Source organism: Thamnophis sirtalis, unplaced genomic scaffold (assembly GCF_051295495.1).
Source record: "Thamnophis sirtalis isolate CommonGarterSnake01/CBP01778 unplaced genomic scaffold, rThaSir2_p1.2 scaffold_12, whole genome shotgun sequence".
In the NCBI taxonomy this organism is placed as follows: Eukaryota; Metazoa; Chordata; class Lepidosauria; order Squamata; family Natricidae; genus Thamnophis; species Thamnophis sirtalis.
In genome coordinates, this window is record NW_028261392.1 from 48,034,797 (window position 1) to 48,058,370 (window position 23,574).

Genomic DNA, 23,574 nt, shown 5'->3' on the forward strand with positions numbered 1-23,574 from the left:
ATTTAGAGCAAATTAGGTCTCATTTTCAGATATTATGCTTCTTCTGTAGGAAGAATTCATGCCAAAGATCAGTCTACAAATTTGAGTCTTGCAGTATGTAATTAATAGATGTTTTGTTATGTCAAATGTTTTTTTTAGAAAGAGTATCTGTACAATTTTGCTAAATATGTAATTTCTCTAATCCCACCACCTTCTGCAAGTGAAATTTTTTGAAGCAACAACAGGTAAATCCACCCGCAACAACAAATTAGACAATATGGATAATCTGTGTTATTGTACTGTGTAAGTAGCTTTTAACTCCCCGAATGGAACTTAATTAATACCAATCAGGGCCACTATGTGCAGTACGAGGAAAATCTAATCTTTCTCCTCACCCCATTAGTTTTTCAAACAAATATCATTTATGCGTTTATTAAATTTTTTGTTGAGGATTCATTTTAATGCACTGCACAAGTATATCAGGTTACTATTATTTTTAGACAGGGACTGCTTTCCAGACAGCTAATTTACAATACTACAGTTAATAGTGATGGCCATTACAGATAGTCCTTGAATTACAAACGTTCACTTAGAGAATGTACAAAGTTACTGTCAGGCCTGCATTTATATTCCTTTTAGAATTTTGGCCTGCCACACTTTCTCTTATTTCATTACGCTGTTTCTTTAAGTATAGTCAATGGGAGGGGGGATTAGAAGGAGCAGGATTTTGGAATGTATTCTTTTTCATTCTTTGCTAGAAGCCAAGGTCATCCTTTGTCTCCACACCAGTACACCTGATCAGAAGAAGCTCGGCATGGACGCCAGCGTGGAAGAAGGAGATTGGACCATGTGATGGATTGTGGGTGTGGGGACAAGATCATAAACTTTTAATTGGGTGGTATTCTGATGTAACTTCCAGAGTTGGGATCCCACAGCTATGTGCCAACATGCCTGCTTTATTAAATTGGAACTTTAAGCATCGTTTTGCCTTTGATTCTGAGTTGATTCTACATGGTATTTGGAACGGTGACAATTACACCATCTCTGCCAAAAATACTTATGACCAGGTCCCAAAATTATGTATATTGCAGAGTAAAAGTGGTTGTTCACACTTATGAACTATCGCAGAGATGCTGCAACATCCTACTTTGGTGCCACACCGAACTGCCCATGCTCACCTCCTATGCAGCCTTGCATGCTGGAGCTCTTATCCAGCTAGGTGGAGAAGCATCTGGCCAGCCTCTCCCCATCCCCACGAGGCCCAGTCCTGCCAAGTGCTGGAGTGCAGAACCCACCCAGATTTCACAAATTGCACTGCTGTAGTGCTGGAGAGCTTGGCACGCCACCCCTCATTTGCCAAAAGCACCGCTTTTCCAAATTGCAAGAGGGTCTCCTAAAAACAATCCTATTCTCCAGCTCCATTGCATTTCTCCACTGCTATGTAGCTGGAGAGGTGGGCGCACCACCAACCTGCTCCGCTAAGTTGCCAAAAGCATTCCTTTGCTAAATTGCAAGAGGGGCTCCTAAACAAACCTGCTTTGGCATTAAATCAAAGTGCTCACATCAGATGTTTTAATCATGAACCAGAGCTTTTCCCTGGGAAATAGCTTTAGAGCCCATGACAAATTATATTAGCCAGAACAGCTCTGTCCCCGCTTTGGGACAGATGAAAAAGCTTACCTACAAGATGAACCTTGGCTTTCTGAAAGTCTACAGAAGCTAGCTCCTAAACAAACCTGCTTTCCAGCTCTGTTGCGTTTGTGCTGCAGCTCAATATGCTCTTCTTTCACTAAAGAAATGGAAAAGCTGCATTGCAAACAAGAAACATACATGGAAAACAAAGAAGTTCACGGGACTAAAAAATCGGACCTTCCAACTTCTCGTAGAAAAAAAATCTCACAAAATTCAAAAGTCACAAGGCAACAAAGTGCAAAGAGCAGCTTTGTCAAGACATTTGAGGTCATCCTCCCGCCCTCCCCAGTTCCAGGTCAGAGGTGGAGGCTGTGAATGGGATTCCAGATTCTATTCCCCTCATGCTTCCAATGAGGGGAGAGCTGGATCTGCCAATCTGTGCTATGTAAAGCTGCAAAGGCATTGCCATGCCCTACACCTCTGAGAAATCTCTGCTTAGGAGATCTTGCAGCAAGGTTACGGAGAGGGGAGGCAGAACTGGGTCAATCAAGTCTCATTCCTTCCGATCTAGAAGTTAGACGGGGGCAGCCAACTTCCTCTGGGTGGTTCCGTTCCCCTCGGATCCAAAAAGGAGCAAGTGCTATGAAGTATGGGGAGTTCGGCAGTGATGCACCAAGTTTTCCAGTTCTGCGGTAGTGAGAAACATAACCTTGCTGTAAGATCTCCTAAATGAAGAGTTCACAAAGGTGTGGGTCACGGAAAGCAGGTTTGTTTAGGAGCGCCTCTTGGAGCTTGGAGGAGTACTTTTGGCAATAGCGGGGAGCATGGTGATGACACACCTAAGTCTCCAGCTCCACTGTGGCACAATTTGCAAAACCTGGGCAGGTTCAGCACTCCAGAAAGTGGCGGGACAGGGTTATGCCCACTTGTGAGGGATGCTGGGGCTCAGTGGGGAAGGAGAGAGATCGGTCCAGAGCTTCTCCACTTGACTAGCCAAGGGCTCCGGCATCCAAGGCCACATAGGAGGTGAGTGTGGGAAGCGCAGGGCTCTCAAATGTGGTGCCAAAGATAAATTAGTGATCAGTGACAGGTTGGAAGGAAAGGCCCAAGCTGCTTGGAACCCAAGGGGTGGGAAGAAGATCATGGAATCTCTCATTGGGTAGAGGGAGGCCTTTGGTGGCTGGATGCAGTGGTCTTGTCCCTGCACTAGGCTCCCCCATGGCCTTCGCCATCCTGAGATGATACCTCATATGCACTTAACGACCTACACATTTGATTAGCGAATGTGTGAACGAAAGTAGTGAGTTTTCAAGTTTATTTTATGTGATTCACTCCAATGAATCCTTGGGTTATGAATGTAATTGACAGGCTCCATTACATTTGTAACCTGAGGACTATCTGTATAAATATGGAAGGTCAGTATTTCACTATTAGAAAAACACATACTAAGTTTCTTATTAAACTTAGGGACCATGTTAAAACACCATATTGAAGGAAATGGACTGAATGGTGATTAGGTCTCTTTTGAAGAGGTAGAGGTTGCTGTAGCCAAACTTGGAGTATTTCATCAATAATATGCTTTCATAAGAACCACATTACAATTACTCAGAAAGGAAGAAAAGCAATGGTATAAATTAACACCTGAAAAACAAGAAATGGCTTTCTTTTTGAGGCACGAGATTATATTTATTAAAACATTTCAATAATGCTTGCTGCCTCATTCTCCCAAATTCTTTCATTAAATGAACAGCAGATGTGCAAAACTGTAGGACTCAGCTTAGATTTAGAAAAAATGCCTGCATTTGACATTAAAAAGATAATGTGATAGGACATGATTTTGGGGAGAGATGAAAGAGAAGGGACACTCTAATTTCACATTTACTGGATTGCAGCAATGAATCTAGTACAGCGTAAAGATACTACACACACACACACACACACACACACACACACACAAAATGTTTTTCGGAGTATAAGACGCACCGGAGTATAAGACGCACCAAGATTTTGAAGAGGCAAATTTTTTTAAAAAAGTTTTTGCACTCTGCAAACCTCCCAAAAACGGCCCATTTTTCACAAAAGGCATGAATAGCCTTTAGGAGGCTTGTAGAGTGCTCCTGGGGGCTGAGGGCCCCCAAAACAAGCAAAAACAACCTGTTTTTCACAAAAACATGCCCATTGTTTTTTTTAAAGGGCATGAATAGCCTTGAGGAGACTTATAGAGTACTCCTGGGGGCTGGGGGGGGCAAAATGTAGCAAAAATGGCCTGTGTTTTGGTCATTTCTGCCCTCCCAGCTCCCAGGAGCACTCTGAAAGCTTCCTAAAGGCTATGCATGGCCATTTTGGTGAAGGGGAGGGTTTTCAGGAGGCAAAAATGCTGTATTCAGTGTATAAGACACACCCAGATTTTCACCCTCTTTTTTGAGGGAAAAAGGTGCGTCTTATACTCTGAAAAATGCAGTATATACATTTAGTGTAAAATTATCTGGACACTTTTCAATGGAGTTTCAGGTTGGGACATAGTATCGATATGACATTGGTTGCCTTCATTGATGACTAGATGGTCTTACCATCTTGGTCCTCCTTGATCTCTCAGGAGACATAATCAGATATGCTATACTTCTGAACCAGTTGCAGGAAGTGGGAATGGAGATCATGATATTAATGGTTCTCCACCTTTAAGACTAGTTATAGTTAGTGCTGGTGTGTGTGTGGAGAAGTTGAACCAAAGCTCCTAAACTGCAGAGTGCTTTGGGACCCAATACTGCCTGTCCTTCAGTTGTTTATCTACTTGAGGCTATAAGAGGAAGTCAGCCTTTAATTTGACAAGATGTATCATCAGTAAGCTGCTGATACCAAGCTGTGTCTCTCAATCCTTTGTTGACCAAGTGAAGCTTACAAGGTCTTGATGTAACACCTGGAAACTGTAAGATCTGGTTAGAGAAGAACTGTAACAAGACTAACTGGCTGCAGATGTTGGGGACCTTTTATCTTTGGTTCAGAGTTGCATTGATTGCAAAACGCCACATGACGGCAATGTGACATTGCGAGTTTGACATCCGTGTGTTAAGTAGACATCCAATCAAAGAACCAACAATTCAAGTGGGATTTGAATAAGCACCACACTTCCAGTATGTATTAAATATTGGTTTTTATTTATTTATACTATTAACCTGCTCTTACACCGGAATACTGAAGAAGGCTTACAAGAAATCAACAAAAATGAGCAGTCTAAAACATTGCAATTGTTTTAGAGAGCTTATTGTGTGATTTTTAAAGCAACTACATATTTTTTTCAGGCTTTTTCGAAAACCTGTGAAAAGCTATTGTAGAATGTTAGCACCTACCCTTCTCATAAAATAAATAAATATTCTAGAAAATATTAAAAATGCAGAATCACATCCCTGGATGAGAAAAGGATAAACATGCTCTTGGAAAGCAGCTCCCACCTTTGTTAATGGCCCCAGAAAGACTGGTGCCAACCTATCTACAAGAAAAAAGACTGGGCCAGTTTATCTACAAAACAAAAAGACCTTCACTGTCAGGACATGATAGGCTTAGCCCTCACTCAAGATCCAAACCTGGACAAAGCCATAGGAATTGCCCAGCACCCTTTCAGAACACAACCCTCTTCATTACATCATCACCCAGCAAGATTCAACTGAGCCTGGGACTCAAGACAATCTGCAAAGTTATCCCTGCATGGCTCCATGGGAGTCTGATAACCAATCGGAATACCGTCTCTTACACAGGAACAGGAAGCTCCAAGACGGAGTCCCAGAGATGATATAAATCTCTCTCTCTTCATGTGCTCATTTGCCCAGAATCCAAAAAACCCATGTGGTCCTGTCCACCATTAAACCATCTTTCCAAACAGCCTTCATGTTTCCAGTGTCTTTCTCCCCACTTGGAACTGAACCCAGATGGACATTTGCCTACGCTCGGTGAACACTCTGATGGGGCGCGGGAGTTCATGGCTTCCATGACAGCCATGGGCTTGACCCAGATAATTCGGGGCCCTACCCACTCAGCGGGTCACACGCTCGACCTCGTATTTCTCTCGGAGCAGTGGAGTTGTGATCTTGGTCTGAGGGGTAATGAGATCATACCCCTGTCATGGTCAGACCACTGCCTACTGAGGCTTGACTTCCGGAGACCAAACCCCCACTGTAGGGAGGAGGAACCGACCAAGTGGTTCTGCCCCAAGCGACTTATGGACCCCTTGAGGTTCCAGACGGAGGTTGGGGTTATTCCTGACACTCTCGCCCACAATCCAGTAGAACTCTGGTTGCTGCCTGGCAGTCGGCAGCATCGGAGTCCCTTCACCGGATTGCGCCACTACGGCCACTCCGAGGTGGTGGATCCCGGAGGCCTCCTTGGTTCACCGAGGAGCTCCGGGAGAGGAAACGCCAAAGGAGACGCCTAGAGCACCTGTGGAGGTCCAATAGATCCGAATCGAACCGAGCACTTTTAACAACCTGCACCAAGGAATACATCAGGGCACTTAGGGCAACAAAAAGAGCATACATTGCCTCCTTGGTTGTGTCCGCCGAGTCCCATCCAGCCGCCCTGTTTAGGATAACCCGTTCCCTCTTAAATAAGAGGGATACGGGGGACCCCTTGCAGGGTAGGGCTGAAGACTATGCCCAGTTCTTGGCGGACAAAGTTGCTCGGTTTCGGTCGGATCTGGACTCCACCCTTGCAGACCCAGCCGAGGCACGAGTGGACGACTTGGTAGACCAGTGCTGGGTTGAGTTTCAGGACGTTACCCCCGGGGACGTGGACAAGGCCATGAGGGCTGTGAGTGCCTCCACCTGTGTACTGGACCCGTGTCCCTCCTGGCTGGTAGCTAACAGCAGGGAGGTGACACGGAGCTGGATCCAAGCGGTTATTACCGCCTCGCTTCGGGAGGGGCACTTCCCCGCCGCACTTAAAACGGCGGTGGTGAGACCCCTCCTGAAGAAACCATCTCTGGATCCAGCTGTACTTAACAACTATCGTCCAGTCTCCAACCTCCCCTTTATTGGGAAGGTTGTTGAGAAGGTGGTGGCCTACCAGTTTCAGCGGTCCTTGGAGGAAGCCGATTACCTGGACCCCTTCCAGTCCGGCTTCAGACCTGGTTACAGCACAGAAACCGCTTTGGTCGCATTGACCAATGATCTCTGGAGAGCCAGGGATGGAGGTCATCCCTCCATCTTGGTTCTTCTTGACCTCTCAGCGGCTTTCGATACCATCGACCATGGTATCCTTCTGCGACGACTGCGGGAGGTGGGGGTGGGAGGCACTATTCTGCAGTGGTTCTCCTCCTACCTCTCGGACAGGTCGCAGTCGGTGTTGGTCGGGGGACAGAGATCGACCATGAGGCCCCTAACATATGGGGTGCCGCAGGGGTCGGTCCTGTCCCCCGTACTATTTAACATCTACATGAAACCGCTGGGCGAGATCATTCGGAGGCACGGGATAAGATACCATCAATATGCGGACGATACACAGCTGTATCTGTCCGCCCCGTGCCAACTCAATGAAGCGGTGGACGTGATGAACCAGGGTCTTGAGGCCGTTAGAGACTGGATGCGGGCTAACAAGCTTGTACTCAACCCAGAAAAGACCGAGTGGCTGTTGTGTTTCCCTCCCAACAATTTGGCTAGCATTCCATCACTCAGGCTGGGGGGCCAAATTTTACACCCCTCAGACAGGGTTCGCAACTTGGGAGTCCTCCTGGATCCACAGCTGACCTTTGATCACCACCTGTCGGCTGTGACCAGGGGGGCATTCACCCAGGTTCGCCTGGTGCGCCAGTTGCAACCCTACCTGAATCGGGAGGCACTCACAACAGTCACTCGCGCCCTTGTGACCTCTAGGCTGGAATACTGCAACGTGCTCTACATGGGGCTGCCCTTGAAGAGCATCCGGCGACTTCAGCTAGTCCAGAATGCGGCCGCGCGAGTGATTGTGGATGCACCTCGGTTCACCCACATAATACCTATCCTCCGCGAGCTGCACTGGCTACCTGTTGATCTCCGTGTGCGCTTCAAGGTGCTTCTTACCACCTATAAAGCCCTCCATGGTAGTGGATCTGGGTACTTGGGAGACCGCCTCCTGCCGATTACCTCCTCGAGACCGATTAGATCTCATAGATTAGGCCTCCTCCGAGTGCCATCTGCCAGCCAGTGCCGGCTGGCCACTACGCGGAGGAGAGCCTTTTCAGTGGCAGCTCCGACCCTCTGGAACGAGCCCCCCCTGGGGATCCGTACCCTCACCACCCTTCAGACCTTCCGCGCAGCCCTCAAGAACTGGCTATCCTGCCAGGCCTGGGGGTAGAGATTGATTTGCCCCTACCCGAATGTTGGATGAATGTTGTTTACTTTTTAATTATATGTAATGTTATATGTTATTGTCTGTATCCCCCTCCCTATGAGTTGTTAGCCGCCCTGAGTCCCCTCAGGGAAAAGGGCGGCCTATAAATAAACCTATTCAATTCAATTCAATTCAAAATTCAATTCTTCCAACAATGGGCTACTTTAATAAGTAGCCCAGAGGTACTGGCTCATAAGAATTCCAAAACACTTCTTCAGAATCATTTCTGAAGAATGTGCAGTCTTTCATATGATTGTATTGCAACATAACAGCCAAAAGAAATAGAAACAGACCCCAAAACTCCATATAAACATTGAGAGAGGTACATTTTGTATGTGTGTGCTTTTGAACAGTATTGTCTCATGCAGGCTGTCTGCCCAAGTCTCTGCAATTTTCCTGGCAGAAGAGATTTGTCATTGCCTTATTCCTGCAGCTGAAAGAGAGTGAGTGGTCCAAGATCTTCAGCTGGCTTTGTGCCTAAAGCAGAACTAGAATTAACAGTCTCCTAGTTTCTAGCTGTGTACCTTAAATATTACACCAAACTGATCCTTCTGGAACGTTTTACAACACAGAAATTTGCTTCAAAGGAGGATCATATAAACCTACAGAAGTGCCAGCAAACTCTGTTCTGTTTTTTCCTGCATTATTGAAAAACAAAATGCTTGGAAAAATCTCTGGGATTCACTAAAAATGGCTTGTAAACTGGGATTAACCTGGGATAACATAGAAAATCTCTGCTGTAAATTCAGTCTACATGTTTTGCTGTACAGAACCAAGGAGAGTTATTCTCTTCCTGGAAAACCTGGAATAACATTATTTATTTGCATAAGCTGGCCAGTCAATTGCTTTATTAGAGATTGAATAATAATTACTAAAATACAAAGAATACATTTCATAAATCTCTCTAAAACACAGGGAATATGTCGTATCTTATCTATTTGAAGCTTTATTATCTTTACCAATAAATAATATTGGCGCTTTGACTTAAAAATAGATGGATGAGCATGTAATTGACAAAAAGTATTGTTCAGTTGAAAAGTATCTGGAAGAATGAAATAATATTAAAGTAACAGCATCTGGGATATGCTATCCAAGTGATACCTCAAAGTTATCAATATCATCTATTGAGTACAAATAATCAAGTCATCTGGAAGATCAGAAAACTGATGCTGTTAAGACTAATTCATGGTTCATAGGTTATCATGACTGCTATTTCATGTTACAAAATATTATACAAATCTATATAAAAATTGTGTTGTTTCATTCTAGTTTTGTCTTGTGTTATTATTGATATAGATTAGCAACAATATTGAACTAGTTTGTTATTGCCTTATCTGTCTGGTTTAATCTAGTTTAGTCTAGCGTAGATTAGTTTATAGGCCTGGGATTTCTTTATGGAGTTTCATAAAGTACTACCAGATATTATCCAGCTTAACTTGCAGAAGTAAATCACCATATATAGTTCTCTGGCCTACATATGCTGAGACATTTTAAAAAGAAAACTATCCCAAACTATAAGAACCATTTTCTAATCTAGTGTACTTGGGTTCATGGTATTACTGATATTTTATAGTTGTTGTTTTTTTTAAATGCTAGAATCCAGTTTATTTATTGGGTGGCAAAGGTGGGTAAAACATACTCAACATTTAACATTTGTTATATTATATATTCCTGTTTTTTTTAAATTAGAAACTCCTTTTTTTCTGACCAAAATCTCCTTGTAGGGACTATTTATATTGTACATATCCAAACCATATCATTAATAGGGGATTACATAAGTTGTAGTCAGTACTCTCTGAACACAAGAGATTTTTATTATATTAACCAATCATTGATAATTTTACATTCCAACCCAATACACACGGCCCTGTTCTGTACTGATTAATACTACAGTATTGATTCAGTGTAAATCATGCAATGTGGCACTTTCTTTACTAGTCTTGATTTACTGAGCAATTATTTTATCACTTACCTCAAACATTATGCAATACAATATATTAGATTACTGTCTAATAACTGCTGGATTACATAATTTTATGTATCCAATTTTTTACAAAAGCACTACACTTAGTAGCAGAACTCTTTGTCTTAATTTTGGCACCAACTGCATTCAAACCATTATTTTTTGAGCTAACAGTACCTGCAAAAGTCGAGCATATTCTACAGTTATGTGTAACCTTAGAGAGTTGAGAGAAGCATCCATTCATAATTGTTTGTCATTTCTAAAGCAATTGGTCTGGTATAAATGTCTGCTTTAAATGATGTTTATATAAAAATGAAATTATGAATGGTCTGTATTTATTTAGTATTCTTCAACAGATTTTAAATGGATTTGTCCAAACATTAGTTTTATTTAATTTGTAGTAAGAAGAATAAAATAAGAACTGGAAAGAAAACACTATGAGTACAACTGGAAAATCAAGCCATTGGACTGGTCATAAAATTCAATGCAAGATCTATGTACAAAAAGTGACTCATTCAGAAACATTCTTAACCATGCTTGCAACAGATTCCTTGGAATTAGTAATGCCTGTCTATCTTGATTAAGTGATTCAACAAGTCTAATCAAGAATGAGAAAATCTGGACAGAGTCCAATACCTGTTTAAACAGAAGGAGGAATCGATACTTACAACAGGATTCTTTGTATTGGGGTCAAATTCTGTTGAATTTGCATCTGTAGAAAAAAAAATTAATTAAAAAAACTGATGTAAACTCTATAGGTTGTGATGATTAAAATGCTCTTCTCATTGGCTTTTTAATATTATACATAATATATTCTTCAATTAAACAATATGAAGTAAACCACTAAAATAAGCATGTTCTGACTAGACACATTTACGAATGATGCCCTAATTGACATTGTGGGCAGAGACTCATATCATTGATAGCAAACATAACAGAAGTAAATCTATAAATATAGTACTTCCTAATTGCTTTCTTGCTCTGAGCATGTGCTTAAAAGTCACTATGAACAATAAGGAACATTAAGCTTATGCATTAGTTTTAATAATTTTGGTATGCCTGAAATTTGTACCCCTAAACTATTGTGATTGCAACAATGGTAGAAAAAAGCTGATAATTAAAGTAAGAAAATGGGCATTATGACACAAAGACTGCCTCATCAGTTTGTTGCATATGACATTGTGATGCAAATATGAAAGGCAGGTTTTGCATTGTGAGACACTTTTAATCATTTTGACATCATTATAGTTAGCTGCAGATACCTATGGATAATCAAAAATACCGTAAACATAGTAAGCATTACAAAACAAGATAGAAAGACATGCATATGGTTTAGAGAACAAATGAAAGTATATGATATCATCAAGAGAGTAAAATAATTGAAATGAAAATCAGCTGGTCGCATAGCAAGAAGAACTGATGGCAGGTGGACCAAGGCAGTCATAGAATGGATCCCATTTGATAAAAAGCTTCCATGAAAGAGACCTAAAACACGATGAATCTATGACATCAGCAAGTATTGTAGGCCCAATTGACAAAGAAAGCTCAGGGTCATATAGGTTGGAAACATGCAGAAGAGGCCTTTATCCTGCAGTAGATAGACAATGGCTAAAATGATGATGAATCAAGAACTCAAAAGGGTATTGCACAAAGATGTAGATTTGACTACTCTTGGTGATCAAAGTGTTTTTTTCTTCAATTCTTAGAGTTTCATTAGAAATATGATCCCACAAGGAGTGTGGAATTTTCTTCAGTCAGGTTAAAGGCATCAACATCCTGTCTTTACTTGGATGAATGGAAGATTCCTAAAAGTCTAGCAAGGGATACTGAAGGGAGCTGAAATTTAAGAAGTGAAACTTATTACTTGAAATATGTGATTGACTCATAGAAATTTTACTTACAGTGCAGTTGGGAGTTATGCAGCACCAAAATTGAATCAAATAAATAAACATATACCATGTTTTCCTGAAAATACGACCTACCCCCAAAACAAGCCCTAGCCCAATTTTCATGCCTGCACCTAATATAAGCCCTATCCCCCAAAATCAGCCCTAATTAAGCCCTGCCCACTGTCTGGTTATATGAGGTGGGGCGAGGCACAAGTGTAAAAATCAAACTAGGGCAGGGGTGGACCTGTCTCATATGCCCAGCATCTGGCTTACCTTAGGACCACCACAACGGCCTCCCACACCCTGACAGTTGCTATGCTGCTGCCCAACTTCTTCTGCAGCCTCATGTGGCCGCTTTTGGCCAGATGCCATGTGGCGCATCACACTGGTGTCGCCGTTCGCGGACTCATTGCGCCAGCTGCTACTCGTGTGTGCAACAGCACAACAAACCACAAAGTCTCCTGTCGCTAGTGGCAGCACAAGTGCGACAAGCCACGTTGAGATAGCAGGCTGAACCAAGGTAGGTCTCAAGCCTGAACCAAACTAGGGTCTCATGATATTAAGCTTTAACTGTCCATATATAGAAAGTGCAAAGGTTTGCTTTTAGGACATGGTGCGGTTAGACACGGGTTAGAGGCACATGAAACCTGCTGAGGCAAAGTCTCAAGTTTTCTGGCTTGACTGTCTGAAAGACACATTTAACTTCCTCAAAATACGAGCTACTCTGCTCCATTAGCTGACTATGTATTATCACCTTCTGTAGACATAATATTGCTGTAAAGGGCGAATCTTGAGGGATGTTTCCAAAACTAACAGATGGCTTTATCTGAACGCGATAAACTATATAAGGGATTTCCTGCCTGCCACTTGTGGTTCAGCCCTGTGTCTCTGAACTTGCGCAATAAACTATTCCTTCCCTGAAGAGCTGGCTTGCGTGTCCTGTTTTTTCTACAACAACACGGCATCTGGCTGCAAATGAGAGGCACAGAAGAAGTCTGGCAGTGGCACAACAGGTGTCAGGCCATGGGAGGTGTGTGGCTGCGGTAGTCATAAGGTAAACGGATAAGACATCCCACCAAAATAAGACGTGGTGCTTATTTTGGGGCCAAAAAGAAAATAAGACCGGGTCTTGTTTTTGGGGAAACATGGTATAAGTAACATATTATTGACAAATAATGAGATAATTCTATTAAAAAAAACCAATGTTGAATATTTTTCTTGATTCCTCCTGACATGCTTTTCCTAGGGAGGGAACTTCTTATACAACAATTCTGCTAAATAAAATTATCTTGCTTTATTCCCTCAGTCTGATTAATTAGTGAATGCAAGTAAGAACTACCTCCTTCTATAAATGGAGCTTATAATTGCTAGATTTTTACTAAGTTGTATGGGGCTTACCCGCAAATAATTATATATAAAATAGCATTGATTAAGTACATACCTTGCCAGTTTAGAGAGTTCCTTGCAAATTCCACTACTGCCAGCTGCATTCCCAGACAAATTCCTATAAGTAACAAAAATGGTAAATGATACAATTCAACATATGCATATATATATTTCCAGCCAAGAAACAGAACATATGTAGCTGCTTTGTGATCCCAAAAGCAAAAAAGTGAAGCATAGATTTAAAAAGAAAATGTGACAAAGGTTGTCCTCAACTTTACAACCTGCTGCCTAACCACCATTCACATCCAGAAATGGATGGATTGGGTGCTTTATGGCCTGTAGAGAGCATGTGTGCCCATACAAACATACATTATAAATTGTTGTACTGTCCCCTGTGGTCATACGACATTATGACACATGCTCAGCAACCAATCACTTTTATAATTAATTGCAACATTCTGCAGTGATGTGACCATGATCTGCATTTTTTGCTGCTTCCCAGTGCATTTTGCTAGTTTCCAGCAAAAATAATCCATATAGAAGAATGGCTTTGCCTAATGAACACAGTGATTCTCTTGACAACCACCACAAAAGATGTAAAAAATGTGTGTGTATCACAGAGGGCCTTGACTTACAACTGCAATGACTTAAAGCTAGATTTCTGTACACAATTGTGGTTGTAAGTTAAGGACTACCTGTATTTATCACTTTGAATTCTAAACATCATCCTTTCTTCTGCATTTACATTGCTCTAATATTTGATCTTTTCTTCATCTTAGGCACAAGATTAATCAACATATTCGCCCCTGAATGTTATTATTAGAAAGTAACTAGGAGCTAGGAATAAGAGCTAGACAAATTTTCCTTGAATATAGGTAGTTCTCGACTTACAACTTTTAGTGACCATTCAAAGTTACAACAGCAGTAAAGAGTGATTTATAACCTTTTTTCACACTTACAACTATTGCAGCATCCCCATAGTCACTTGATCAAAATTTAGTTGCTTGGCAACTGGTTCATATTTATGACACTTGCACTGTCCTGTGGTCATGTAATCCACCTTCTATGACCATCTGACAAGAAAGTCAATGGGGAAGCCAGATTCACTTAACAACCAGGTAACTAACTTATCAACTGCAATGATTCACTTAACAACTGTGACAAGAAAGTTCATAAAATGGCAAAGCTCACTTAATAAATGTCTCACTTAACAACATAAATTTTAGGTTCAATTGTTCAATGGTTCAATCCTAAGTCAAGGACTACCTGTACTCACCTATTATAGCAAACTGCAATGGTTTTTGCAAATTGCCAGACAAATCCATAAACTGAAACATCAAGGGTGGGATGGGGATATTTTCTTTTCTTTTTTGGAAAAAGGGGATAAAAAGAGCTTTGTTGCTCCCTGACTGGTAATTGTCCAAAAGTAAGACCTGATTGGAAGTTGTTCTTTGCATCCTATTGTTCCCTAGAGTCAACAGAAGGCCAATATGAGGCCACCCTGAAGCCAACCAAGGCTTTGTTTCTGTTTTTGTCTTTTCTTCCCTGTCATTTAAGGAAAAAAATACTTTTATTATGGATATGGCATAGCAGCTCCTCAATGAGACTGTGCAAGAGAGGAAGAGGTGGCAAAGTACAATACCACCATTTCACCAAGCAGCAGAGGAAAAAGTTAGAAACCAACTTGTTTTAAGGCAACAGAGAACAAGCTGTAAATTTTTCCACTGAAGTAGAAGCCAGATCAATTTCCACAGCTCCCAGGACATTTCTGAGAGAGCTGCTACATGAGCTCACAAGCTTCTGAACTGGCATTTCTGCTTTCAAATTGGAGATTCATAAGCCTGGGAAATCTGCTTTGAACAAAAGTTATCAATTATGCAAAACTAAAATCACTTCACTTCCTGTGTACATTCTTACCAAGAAAAGGCTTTTTCTTCTTTCTTGCCCATGAAATGGCTTGAAGTTTTCCTTCAGTTCCCCTATGGCCGAAACCTCCAGGTACTAATATGCAACTGAAATAATACACAATACCAAATTCAAGCATAATAATTTAAATTTGAGATTTATGTGCATCTGTGCCATACTTTTACTGATAGGTAGAACATAAAAGACCTTTTATCTGAGTTTTTCATCTGTTGGTGTATGTACTTAACATTTTATCAGTGAACGTTATTTCAAACATACCATTATGATACTTAAGGTGTGACCTCCATTAAGGACAATTTTAAAAAATCTTTGTCTGCATTGCACAAACCTGTTTCTTTTTCACATAATAATATTACCAATGAACATAAACTAAAGATTTCTTTTTATTATAACTTACTTCAATTCATAGTTTAGGACATTAGCAAAAACTAAATAACTCAAAAACCCCAGTAGAAATACTTCAGCAAAAATAAGGGTGAGACTTCCAGTAATGCATAGCAAGAGTTGGGTCCCTGTATGCTCTACACATTGACATATCAAATGTTCAAGTTTTGGTTTTAAATAAAATTAAAATGCATTTGTTTATAAAACAAAAAACAAGAATCAACCTGGTAAATCGGAATGGAAACTGAAGAAAAAGGCACTTGCTTACTCTGCTTTACATAGCTTCTGCCAAGCCTGATGGAATCTCACCGGATTCTCAGCCTCCATAGCAGGTTCAAGGTCTGTTGAATCTATATACTAATTGAATAAAAAAGCAGGGTATACTTTAAATATATGTATATATACACACACATTAAATACAGTGGAACTCTTCCCAATGTAAAAATCTTAACAGTTTACAATTAGTAAAGTTTTGAATTTGCAAAGCTTATACTCTAGCACTGATAGTGATAGTACTCTAAGTATTAGGGAGCTACTGAATTATGTAAATTTTACATAGAGACATTTACATAGTGCAGAACAGATTAAATAAAACATGGGCTTCAGAATGTTTTTCAAATTTATAAGGAAAGGGTTATTTCAAATGAATGAGCTGCCATTTATCTTGCCAAGTGCACAGCAGATTAAAAAATAGAAGGCTGTGTAAAAAAATAAAATATGTTTAAACTTAATAATTCAACAGTTATTATTACTGGTGGCACGTTTTTCATAATATAATAATGCAATTCAAGATATAAAATGGACTTCTAATTTCCTTTTAGGGATATAATTTCTATATTAAAAAAATCAGTTGGATCAAAGAAAGATATTTAAGGTAATTAAATAAAGAGGCTAGTTTCTAGGAATCTTCAATACAATGCTTAAATATTTTAATAGGATATTTATTTCCAGCAGATAAAATGAAAATGTTTAACTTCACAGCAATGATACATTACAAATTATACCATTTTGTCCTTCTAAACCTATAATCATTTTGAAAATCATTCATAAATAATAACAGCCCTTCTGTACTTTGAAAGTTCCAGTAATTCACACATCAGCATCAGGATCTTTATTTCAAATCAGGAGAATTATGAGCTGCATACAACAGCCATGGTGGCACAGTGGTTAGAATGCAGTATTGCAGGCACATTCCAGGAGTTTGATTATGAGTGGCTCAAGGTTGACTCAGCCTTCTATCCTTTCGAGGTTGGTAAAATGAGGACTCAGATTATTGGGGGCAATATGCTGACTCTGTAAACCGTGGAGTGGTATGTAAGTCTAAATGCTATTGCTGTTGCATTTTCTAATTGATATTATTCACACAAACTACAGATCATGTTTCAATAGAACCAATGCTATATGCCAGCCAATGACAACATTTGCTGGAAATATAGAGGTTGGAGGATTGGGCAAGGCTGCCTGTGTCTTTCTTACAATCAATGTATATATTAAAATATATATTCATACAATTATCATTGAAATAGCAGCTCTGACTTTGTGAGAGAGCTTCACGTAAAGCTGGGCGACCTTAAGTTTTTTCAGTACTGCTTTAACCAACTTCACATGCTCCGCCATGGTTTTAGTATAGATCCGTATATCATCTAGGTCAGGGGTCGCCAATCTTTTGGACCTCACAGACCACTAATTCATAATTTTAAATCCGGTGGAGCACTAATATATTTTTTAAAAAGATAAATACTTTCCTAAAATAATGATCAGATAACTTCCATTTTATTAATATGAAATGCACCTATTTAATATAACAAAATTATAAGCACTTATTTAATTATAACAAAATCATAAATGCTTATTTAATCATAACAAAATCTTTAAAGGTTGTTTAATTGTAACTGTAATAATTGTTAATTATTACAGTTAGTTTAATTATTACAAAATAATTGAAGCTTATTTAATTATTACACATTTTTAGTGTGATATTTGTTTCTCCTTGTTTGAAATAAGTTTATGGATTTTTGGCTCCAATGATGTTACTGTAAGATAAAGAGCCATTTTTATTTCAAGCTGAGACCGGTACCAAGTTTTAATTGCTGTGACAGATGAAAATGTCTTTTCGCACAAATATGTGAAATAACCCTGCAGGGGGGTGAGTTGACCTGGGTCTCAGTCCACAGTTTTCTGCTTCTCCCGTCCACCTGGAGAGATCCAGTCCCAGAGGAGGCCTGGACAAAGCCTCCCTCTAGCACTTGCTCTCTTCCTGATCGCTCCCTTGAGCCAACATCATGTGCAGGGTCCCTATGGTAGAGGTAATGTCCACAATCCACCTAATGCCCCACTGATCCCTTAGGAAAGAAAAACCCTTGCCTTCATTTGGTTGAAGTGAAAGATACTTTTACTAAGAGATGCTAGTTACAGTAAAGTAAGACAGAATCTGATTTTCCTGTGCATCAACACAAAATGATTGTCTTCAGTCCTGTCTCTCCCCCCATGACCAGTCCAAATCCAACTGATGCAATGCTGTCGGGATGGTTTGGGAATACTGAGGTGTTTGGACTGGTAACTCAGGCTGGCAACTGAGGTGTTTGGGCTGGTAACTTTCAGGGCAAACGACCTTGATGATGCCTTGGCACGAACTAGTTCCATACTGATCTGCTTTTCTTCAACTGTCATTCTCCCCTCCTGAATTCCCACACAAAAGCATGCAGTTTTATTGCCCATTTCTCTCCCTCCATCCCTCCCCTTTAATCCTTTGAAGGCAGGATGCCAGTGCGGTGCCAAGCCAAAGAGTGTGGACCTGACACTGCTTAGCCGCATGTAAAAAATATTGTCATAATGCATACAATTGTGAGTAGGATTAATATATCAGTTAAACCAACCAGAGTCACTTTAGTGAGATAAGCAGTGCATAAATTTTATAAATGAATAAATGAAATAATATTAATTAAGAAATAACATATTTCTCAGGAACATGGGATTCTCTTTATCTTTCAGAAATTCCACTATGGAAATTATTATAACAACTCTCAGGACAAAACCACATACTTCAATTGCTTTAGAAAATGTGCAAAAAATATTAAAGAGCAGATGTCACTGAAAAAATAAACCTTAGAAACACCATAGGATGTTTACAAAATATAAAGAAACAAGGAAAAGGAAAAATCAATTGAGTCTCACCATTAGATCAAGTTTGTGATTAATTGCTATAGCTGAATGCTCTAATGCCTTGAAAACAGAGGTGTAGCAATCACTCAGTTTTGTATACTTTCCAACTAGAGCAACAGAACAGCTCTTTAGCATCCTCTCATACCTGGCAATATAAAAATCAAATAATATATAGATTTCCAAATATTTCAGCAGGTATTAAAATATTATAAATTTGGACTGGATATAGTGTGTGTGTGTGTGTGTAAACAGGTGAAGCCATGTTCTTTAAGTGTCAAAAACAGATTGGAAGCAGCTGTATTATAATTAAGGTTCACTCTCTAAGTAAGAAAGACAAAATAACAAAAGCTTGAAATATTTTTAAAACACAAAAACCCAGTTTATTTTACTTGTAGCTGCAGTGGTATCACCATTTGAATTTCCTGTTCCTCTGAATTTACTCAAGCCATCTTAGAGAATGAAAGCCCTGCACAAATATATGTATAAATGGCTCATGGCTAATTTATTATTAAATAAGTAAGTATAAGTATAATCTTTATTGTCATTGTACTTAAATACAACAACATTGGTTTTAGTCTCACTGGTGCAAAATTATAACAGAAACAAAAAAAGAAAGAAAAAGAAAAAAAAACTAGCCTGTACATGGAGTGATTGTGATTGTATTTAAAAGTCTCACAGCCCAAGGATAGAAACTATCTTTAAAACTGTTTGTTTGGCTGGCTATGCTTTGAAGTCTTCTGCCTGATGGTAGAAGTGCAAAGAGACACTGACCAGGGTGTGAATCATCTCTGAGTATCTTCCTTACTCTGCTAAAGCAGTAAGATCTGATGATGTCATCCAGTGGTGTCAGAGGGTAACCAATGGTTTCTTGTGCCGAATTGATCACTCTCTGTAGTGCCTTCCTGTCCGCAGCTGTTAAACCAGCATACCATACTGTAATACAATATGTGAGGACACTTTCTATGGTGGAATGATAGAAAGAGGTCATCAGCCATTGTTCCACCTGATTTTTTCGCAGGACTCTAAGGAAATGAAGTCCCTGTTGGGCCTTTCCAATCACCAGAGACGTGTTGTTTTTCCAGGTGAGATCTTGACTAATAAGCACTCCCAAGAATTTAAAAGAGGAAACCCTCTCTACACAGCCCACCTCGATATACAGTGGGACAGATTCCTCTCTGTGCTTCCGAAAATCTAGCACCATCTCCTTTGTCTTACTAGCATTTACATGTAAGTTGTTTCTTGAGCACCATTGGATACCTTCTGGACTTCTTCCCTGTATACTGATTCGTCCCCTCCAGTTATGAGACCCAGCACTGTTGTGTCATCTGCAAACTTTATTATGATGTTGGATGGATCAGAGGATATGCAGTCATATGTATACAGCGAGTAAAGGTATGGGCTGAGTGGATCCTGTGCTGAGCTTCAGCATGGAAGATGTAAAGGACCCAACCCTTACTGTTTGTGGACGATCCGTCAGGAAGTCTTTGATCCATTCACAAGTGAGGAGAGGGAAATTCAGGTCAGTCAACTTTTCAATGAGAATTCCTAGTAAGATGGTCCAAGCTATAGACTATAAAAAGCATTCTGACATAATTCCCAGATTTCTCAAGGTGACTCAGTGCAATATGTAGAGCACTGGTGATGGCATCCCCTGTCGACCCGTTGTTTCTATAAGCAAACTGGTGTTGATCAAAATTTGGTGGAAGATAGGACCTGAGGTGTTGTAGGACGAGTCTCTCAAAGCACTTCATCACTATAAATGTCAGTGCAATTGCCGTGAGATTATGCTCAACTGGAATAATTTACACCTCTCCAGATCAAAAGCTGATTCAGTTATTTATTACGAGTTAGGAGAAAAAAGAATAGGGCAGTTGAGAATAATATACCAAAGATAAATTACATTAATAGAAACTTCACACAAGGTTTATGCACCAGGTAGATGTTTTGAAGAACTGAATCAATTTATTTCAGGTGAGGTATAAATAAATCTGCTATAAATATGTGGGGTTTTGGATTATATTCTGATGCAGGGGTTCTATCTCTTAATTGGTAGAATTTGTACCTCACCCTTATTTAGTCTTCTGAGCTTTTGTTGATGGTAGGAAACTTCATTATTAATTTATTATTTCAATTTATATAGCAACCCATGACTCTGAGCAGCTTACAATAGTTAAAAAAAGAAATGAATACAACCTAGATGCATTTTTCTCTCCATTTTTCCCTTGATATATATTTTATTCTTTGGAGAATGTAATAAAGTATAGTTTAAAAAGAAAAAAAGCATTAAAAGCAACATAAAACCAAACAACATAATTGGCAGCCAAAATATATAAACTATCAGCAATGAGCACCTGAGTCCTCAAGCCTGGTTGCAAAGCCATGTCTTTAAGGCCTTATGGAAAGTCAGTAGGGGTGGAACCAATCTTATCTTCTGGAGGGGAAGAATAATATCCAACAAAATAAAAGGCTCCTTCCCTAGATCCTGTCACATGACAATCCCTAGCACAGTGTTTTTGAGGAATGGCTGGCTGTGATATTCTGGGAGTTGAAGTCCATACATCTTAAAGCTGCCAAGGTTGAGAAACACCATCTACTGCAGGGGTGTCAAACTAACATCATCACCGTGGCGTCACATGACATATTGGGACTTCCCCCCCCCTTCACTAAACCGGGCATGAGCGTGGCCAGCACATGACGCATCTGGCCCATGGGTCGGGAGTCTGACAGCCCTGGTCTAATGGATGGGATCCAGGGCATAGCCCTCCAGCCAAACCTAATGGAATGGGCAAATATTACCTGGGAAAGGTGATTCCTCAAATAAAATAATAGTGTCTGCCATCTTTGCAGATCCCTTTCAATAGCTCAAAGAAAATGGACAAACAAAATTAATATTTTCATTATGTTCCTCCATTTTCTTCAGCACAGATAGAGTCATGCAAAGTGTCAAGCATAGGGGAATTTTCTTTCTTTCCTTTTACGGGGAATGAAATGACTTTTGTAAGTGTTTAAGTTTGAGACCAGATTTTTGCTCCTTGTTTTAACAAAATGTTTTTATTTCAGCATTTCTGACCAAAAAGAAGAGATGAGAGCTTTGGGATTGAAACTGATGGAAAGGTTGAAGTATCTTGAGCTACAACTGCATAGTTTCAATCTCCAATTCTTTTTGCACTGAGCTTGCCTTATTCTTACAATGAAACTTATCAGTGCATAATGCAACATCGTGGGAGGAGATTATTTTTCAGCTACCTTATCACAGAAACTAATGCTCAGTAAGTACAGGTGAGAGAAAATCACTGGCCCAACTTTATCTAGCAAGTTTTCATGCCTAAAAAGATTAAAATCTGGCTCTCTCTGCTCCTAGTAGGTCCTGTAGACCTTAATTTTTAGACCACATTGACTCTCCTTGTTCTAAAATGTAAAAATAAGCACTGGTGCTTTTACCTCATATTTTCCTATTCAGAATTTTTCTATGGAAACCTCTTGGGTAAAAAGTTTGCATTTTGGCACCATCAGAATTGCAACATAATATATAATATCAAAAGATACTGCAAATACTTTCTTATTATGTCATCTTACCATATTATACATTATTTACGAAAACACTGAAATAAACCACTCTTAAAAGCCTGGGACCTGATAAATCTTACTTGCTCAATTTTGCAAAAAGATTTTCAGCTGCAAATAAAATGCAAGGAAAAGGAGAAATCAACACAAGAAACAAAGAAATGTACCTATCTGCAATTTTTTTCCATTTGAAAAGAAGGTGACTTGGTTGGTCATCAATTGGTAGGCTTAGTCTCTCTTTAAAGTATTTAATTATGCCTTGTTCTTCCAAAAGGATTGGCACTCGGTAAGTAGAAGAAACGTCATGGATGAATATTACCTAGAAAATATGAATTTCAATTATTAATGGTGTAAATTTAAAACTAAATAGACAAGGATCCTCTGTGTGTGTGTGTGTGTGTGTGTGTGTGTGTGTGTGTGTGTGTGTGTGTGTGTGTGTGTGTGAATAAATATTTCCTTTAGCTCTACACATGTCTTTTCAAAAAGGATTAACTATGTTATGGTGTAGTGCCTGGTTATTTTAGGGACCTCCTATCTCCCATAGTATCTGCCTCATCAGTTTCATATGTTTTGTGTTCAATTAAACAATGCTATCTATGTAGACCACAGAAGCATTACTTCTTTATAATAACATTTGCTCTCTGGAATGAAGTCCACCCCTCCAGGTTCAGATACTCTCCCATTAACCCCCCCCCCCTATCTTGCTGATGTTTCTATGGGCGTTGAAGACCTAGCTCTTTCCATAGGCCTTTAGAAAGGATGAGTGAATCTCCATTGTGGATTGTGAATTCATTTCTTTTTGTTTCCTGACTGTGGTGGAATGTGGTTGGAGTTTCAGAGAGAGGGACTACCTCCTACAGAACAAAGAAACAGAGCTTGGGATGTCTGGTAGGCAGGAAGAGGGCAAAGACAGCTGTCCCTAGCAGTTCACAAAATATTTATAATTATGCAGGAAATTGCTTTAGTCTGACAAGATTCTGTATGTGAACAGGTGAACAGCAATAAAGTAACTACTCAGAAGGAGTTGTTCTTGGAACTGATGCTGTTGGTTTTTTGTCATTTTTGCATATCAAACAAATAAAATGTACTATGAGAGCTGAGAAGTAAGCAGGTATCCTTAAAGAAACCGAGCAAAAAATTAAGCTCAATGCATGAGACATCAATCAGAAGCAAAACACAGATGATATTATGTACTGGTGATGGAACTCAGAAAAACCATTAGACCTTTAAAGAAGAAACGTACCCTGAATCCTTGAAGAAGAAGAAAAGACACTGTAACAGGATAATATTTTTTAAAGAGCAGAAGGTATACAACTACAAGAATATAAAGAG

At 39.8% G+C, this 23,574-nt stretch overlaps 1 protein-coding gene across 3 annotated transcripts in view; it reads right to left on the minus strand.

Moving 5' to 3' along the window:
* CTPS2 (CTP synthase 2) overlaps window positions 1-23,574 on the minus strand; it is a 110,459-nt gene that overhangs the window by 42,242 nt on the left and 44,643 nt on the right. For all 3 annotated transcript variants that reach the window (XM_087726284.1, XM_087726282.1, XM_087726283.1), the window contains 6 exons: window positions 22,410-22,561; window positions 18,691-18,823; window positions 15,785-15,873; window positions 15,124-15,218; window positions 13,262-13,324; window positions 10,600-10,643 (listed from right to left, as the gene is read on the minus strand). In XM_087726284.1, the coding sequence (XP_087582410.1) occupies window positions 10,600-10,643; window positions 13,262-13,324; window positions 15,124-15,218; window positions 15,785-15,873; window positions 18,691-18,823; window positions 22,410-22,561 (576 nt within the window). The remainder of the gene's footprint in view (window positions 1-10,599; window positions 10,644-13,261; window positions 13,325-15,123; window positions 15,219-15,784; window positions 15,874-18,690; window positions 18,824-22,409; window positions 22,562-23,574) is intronic.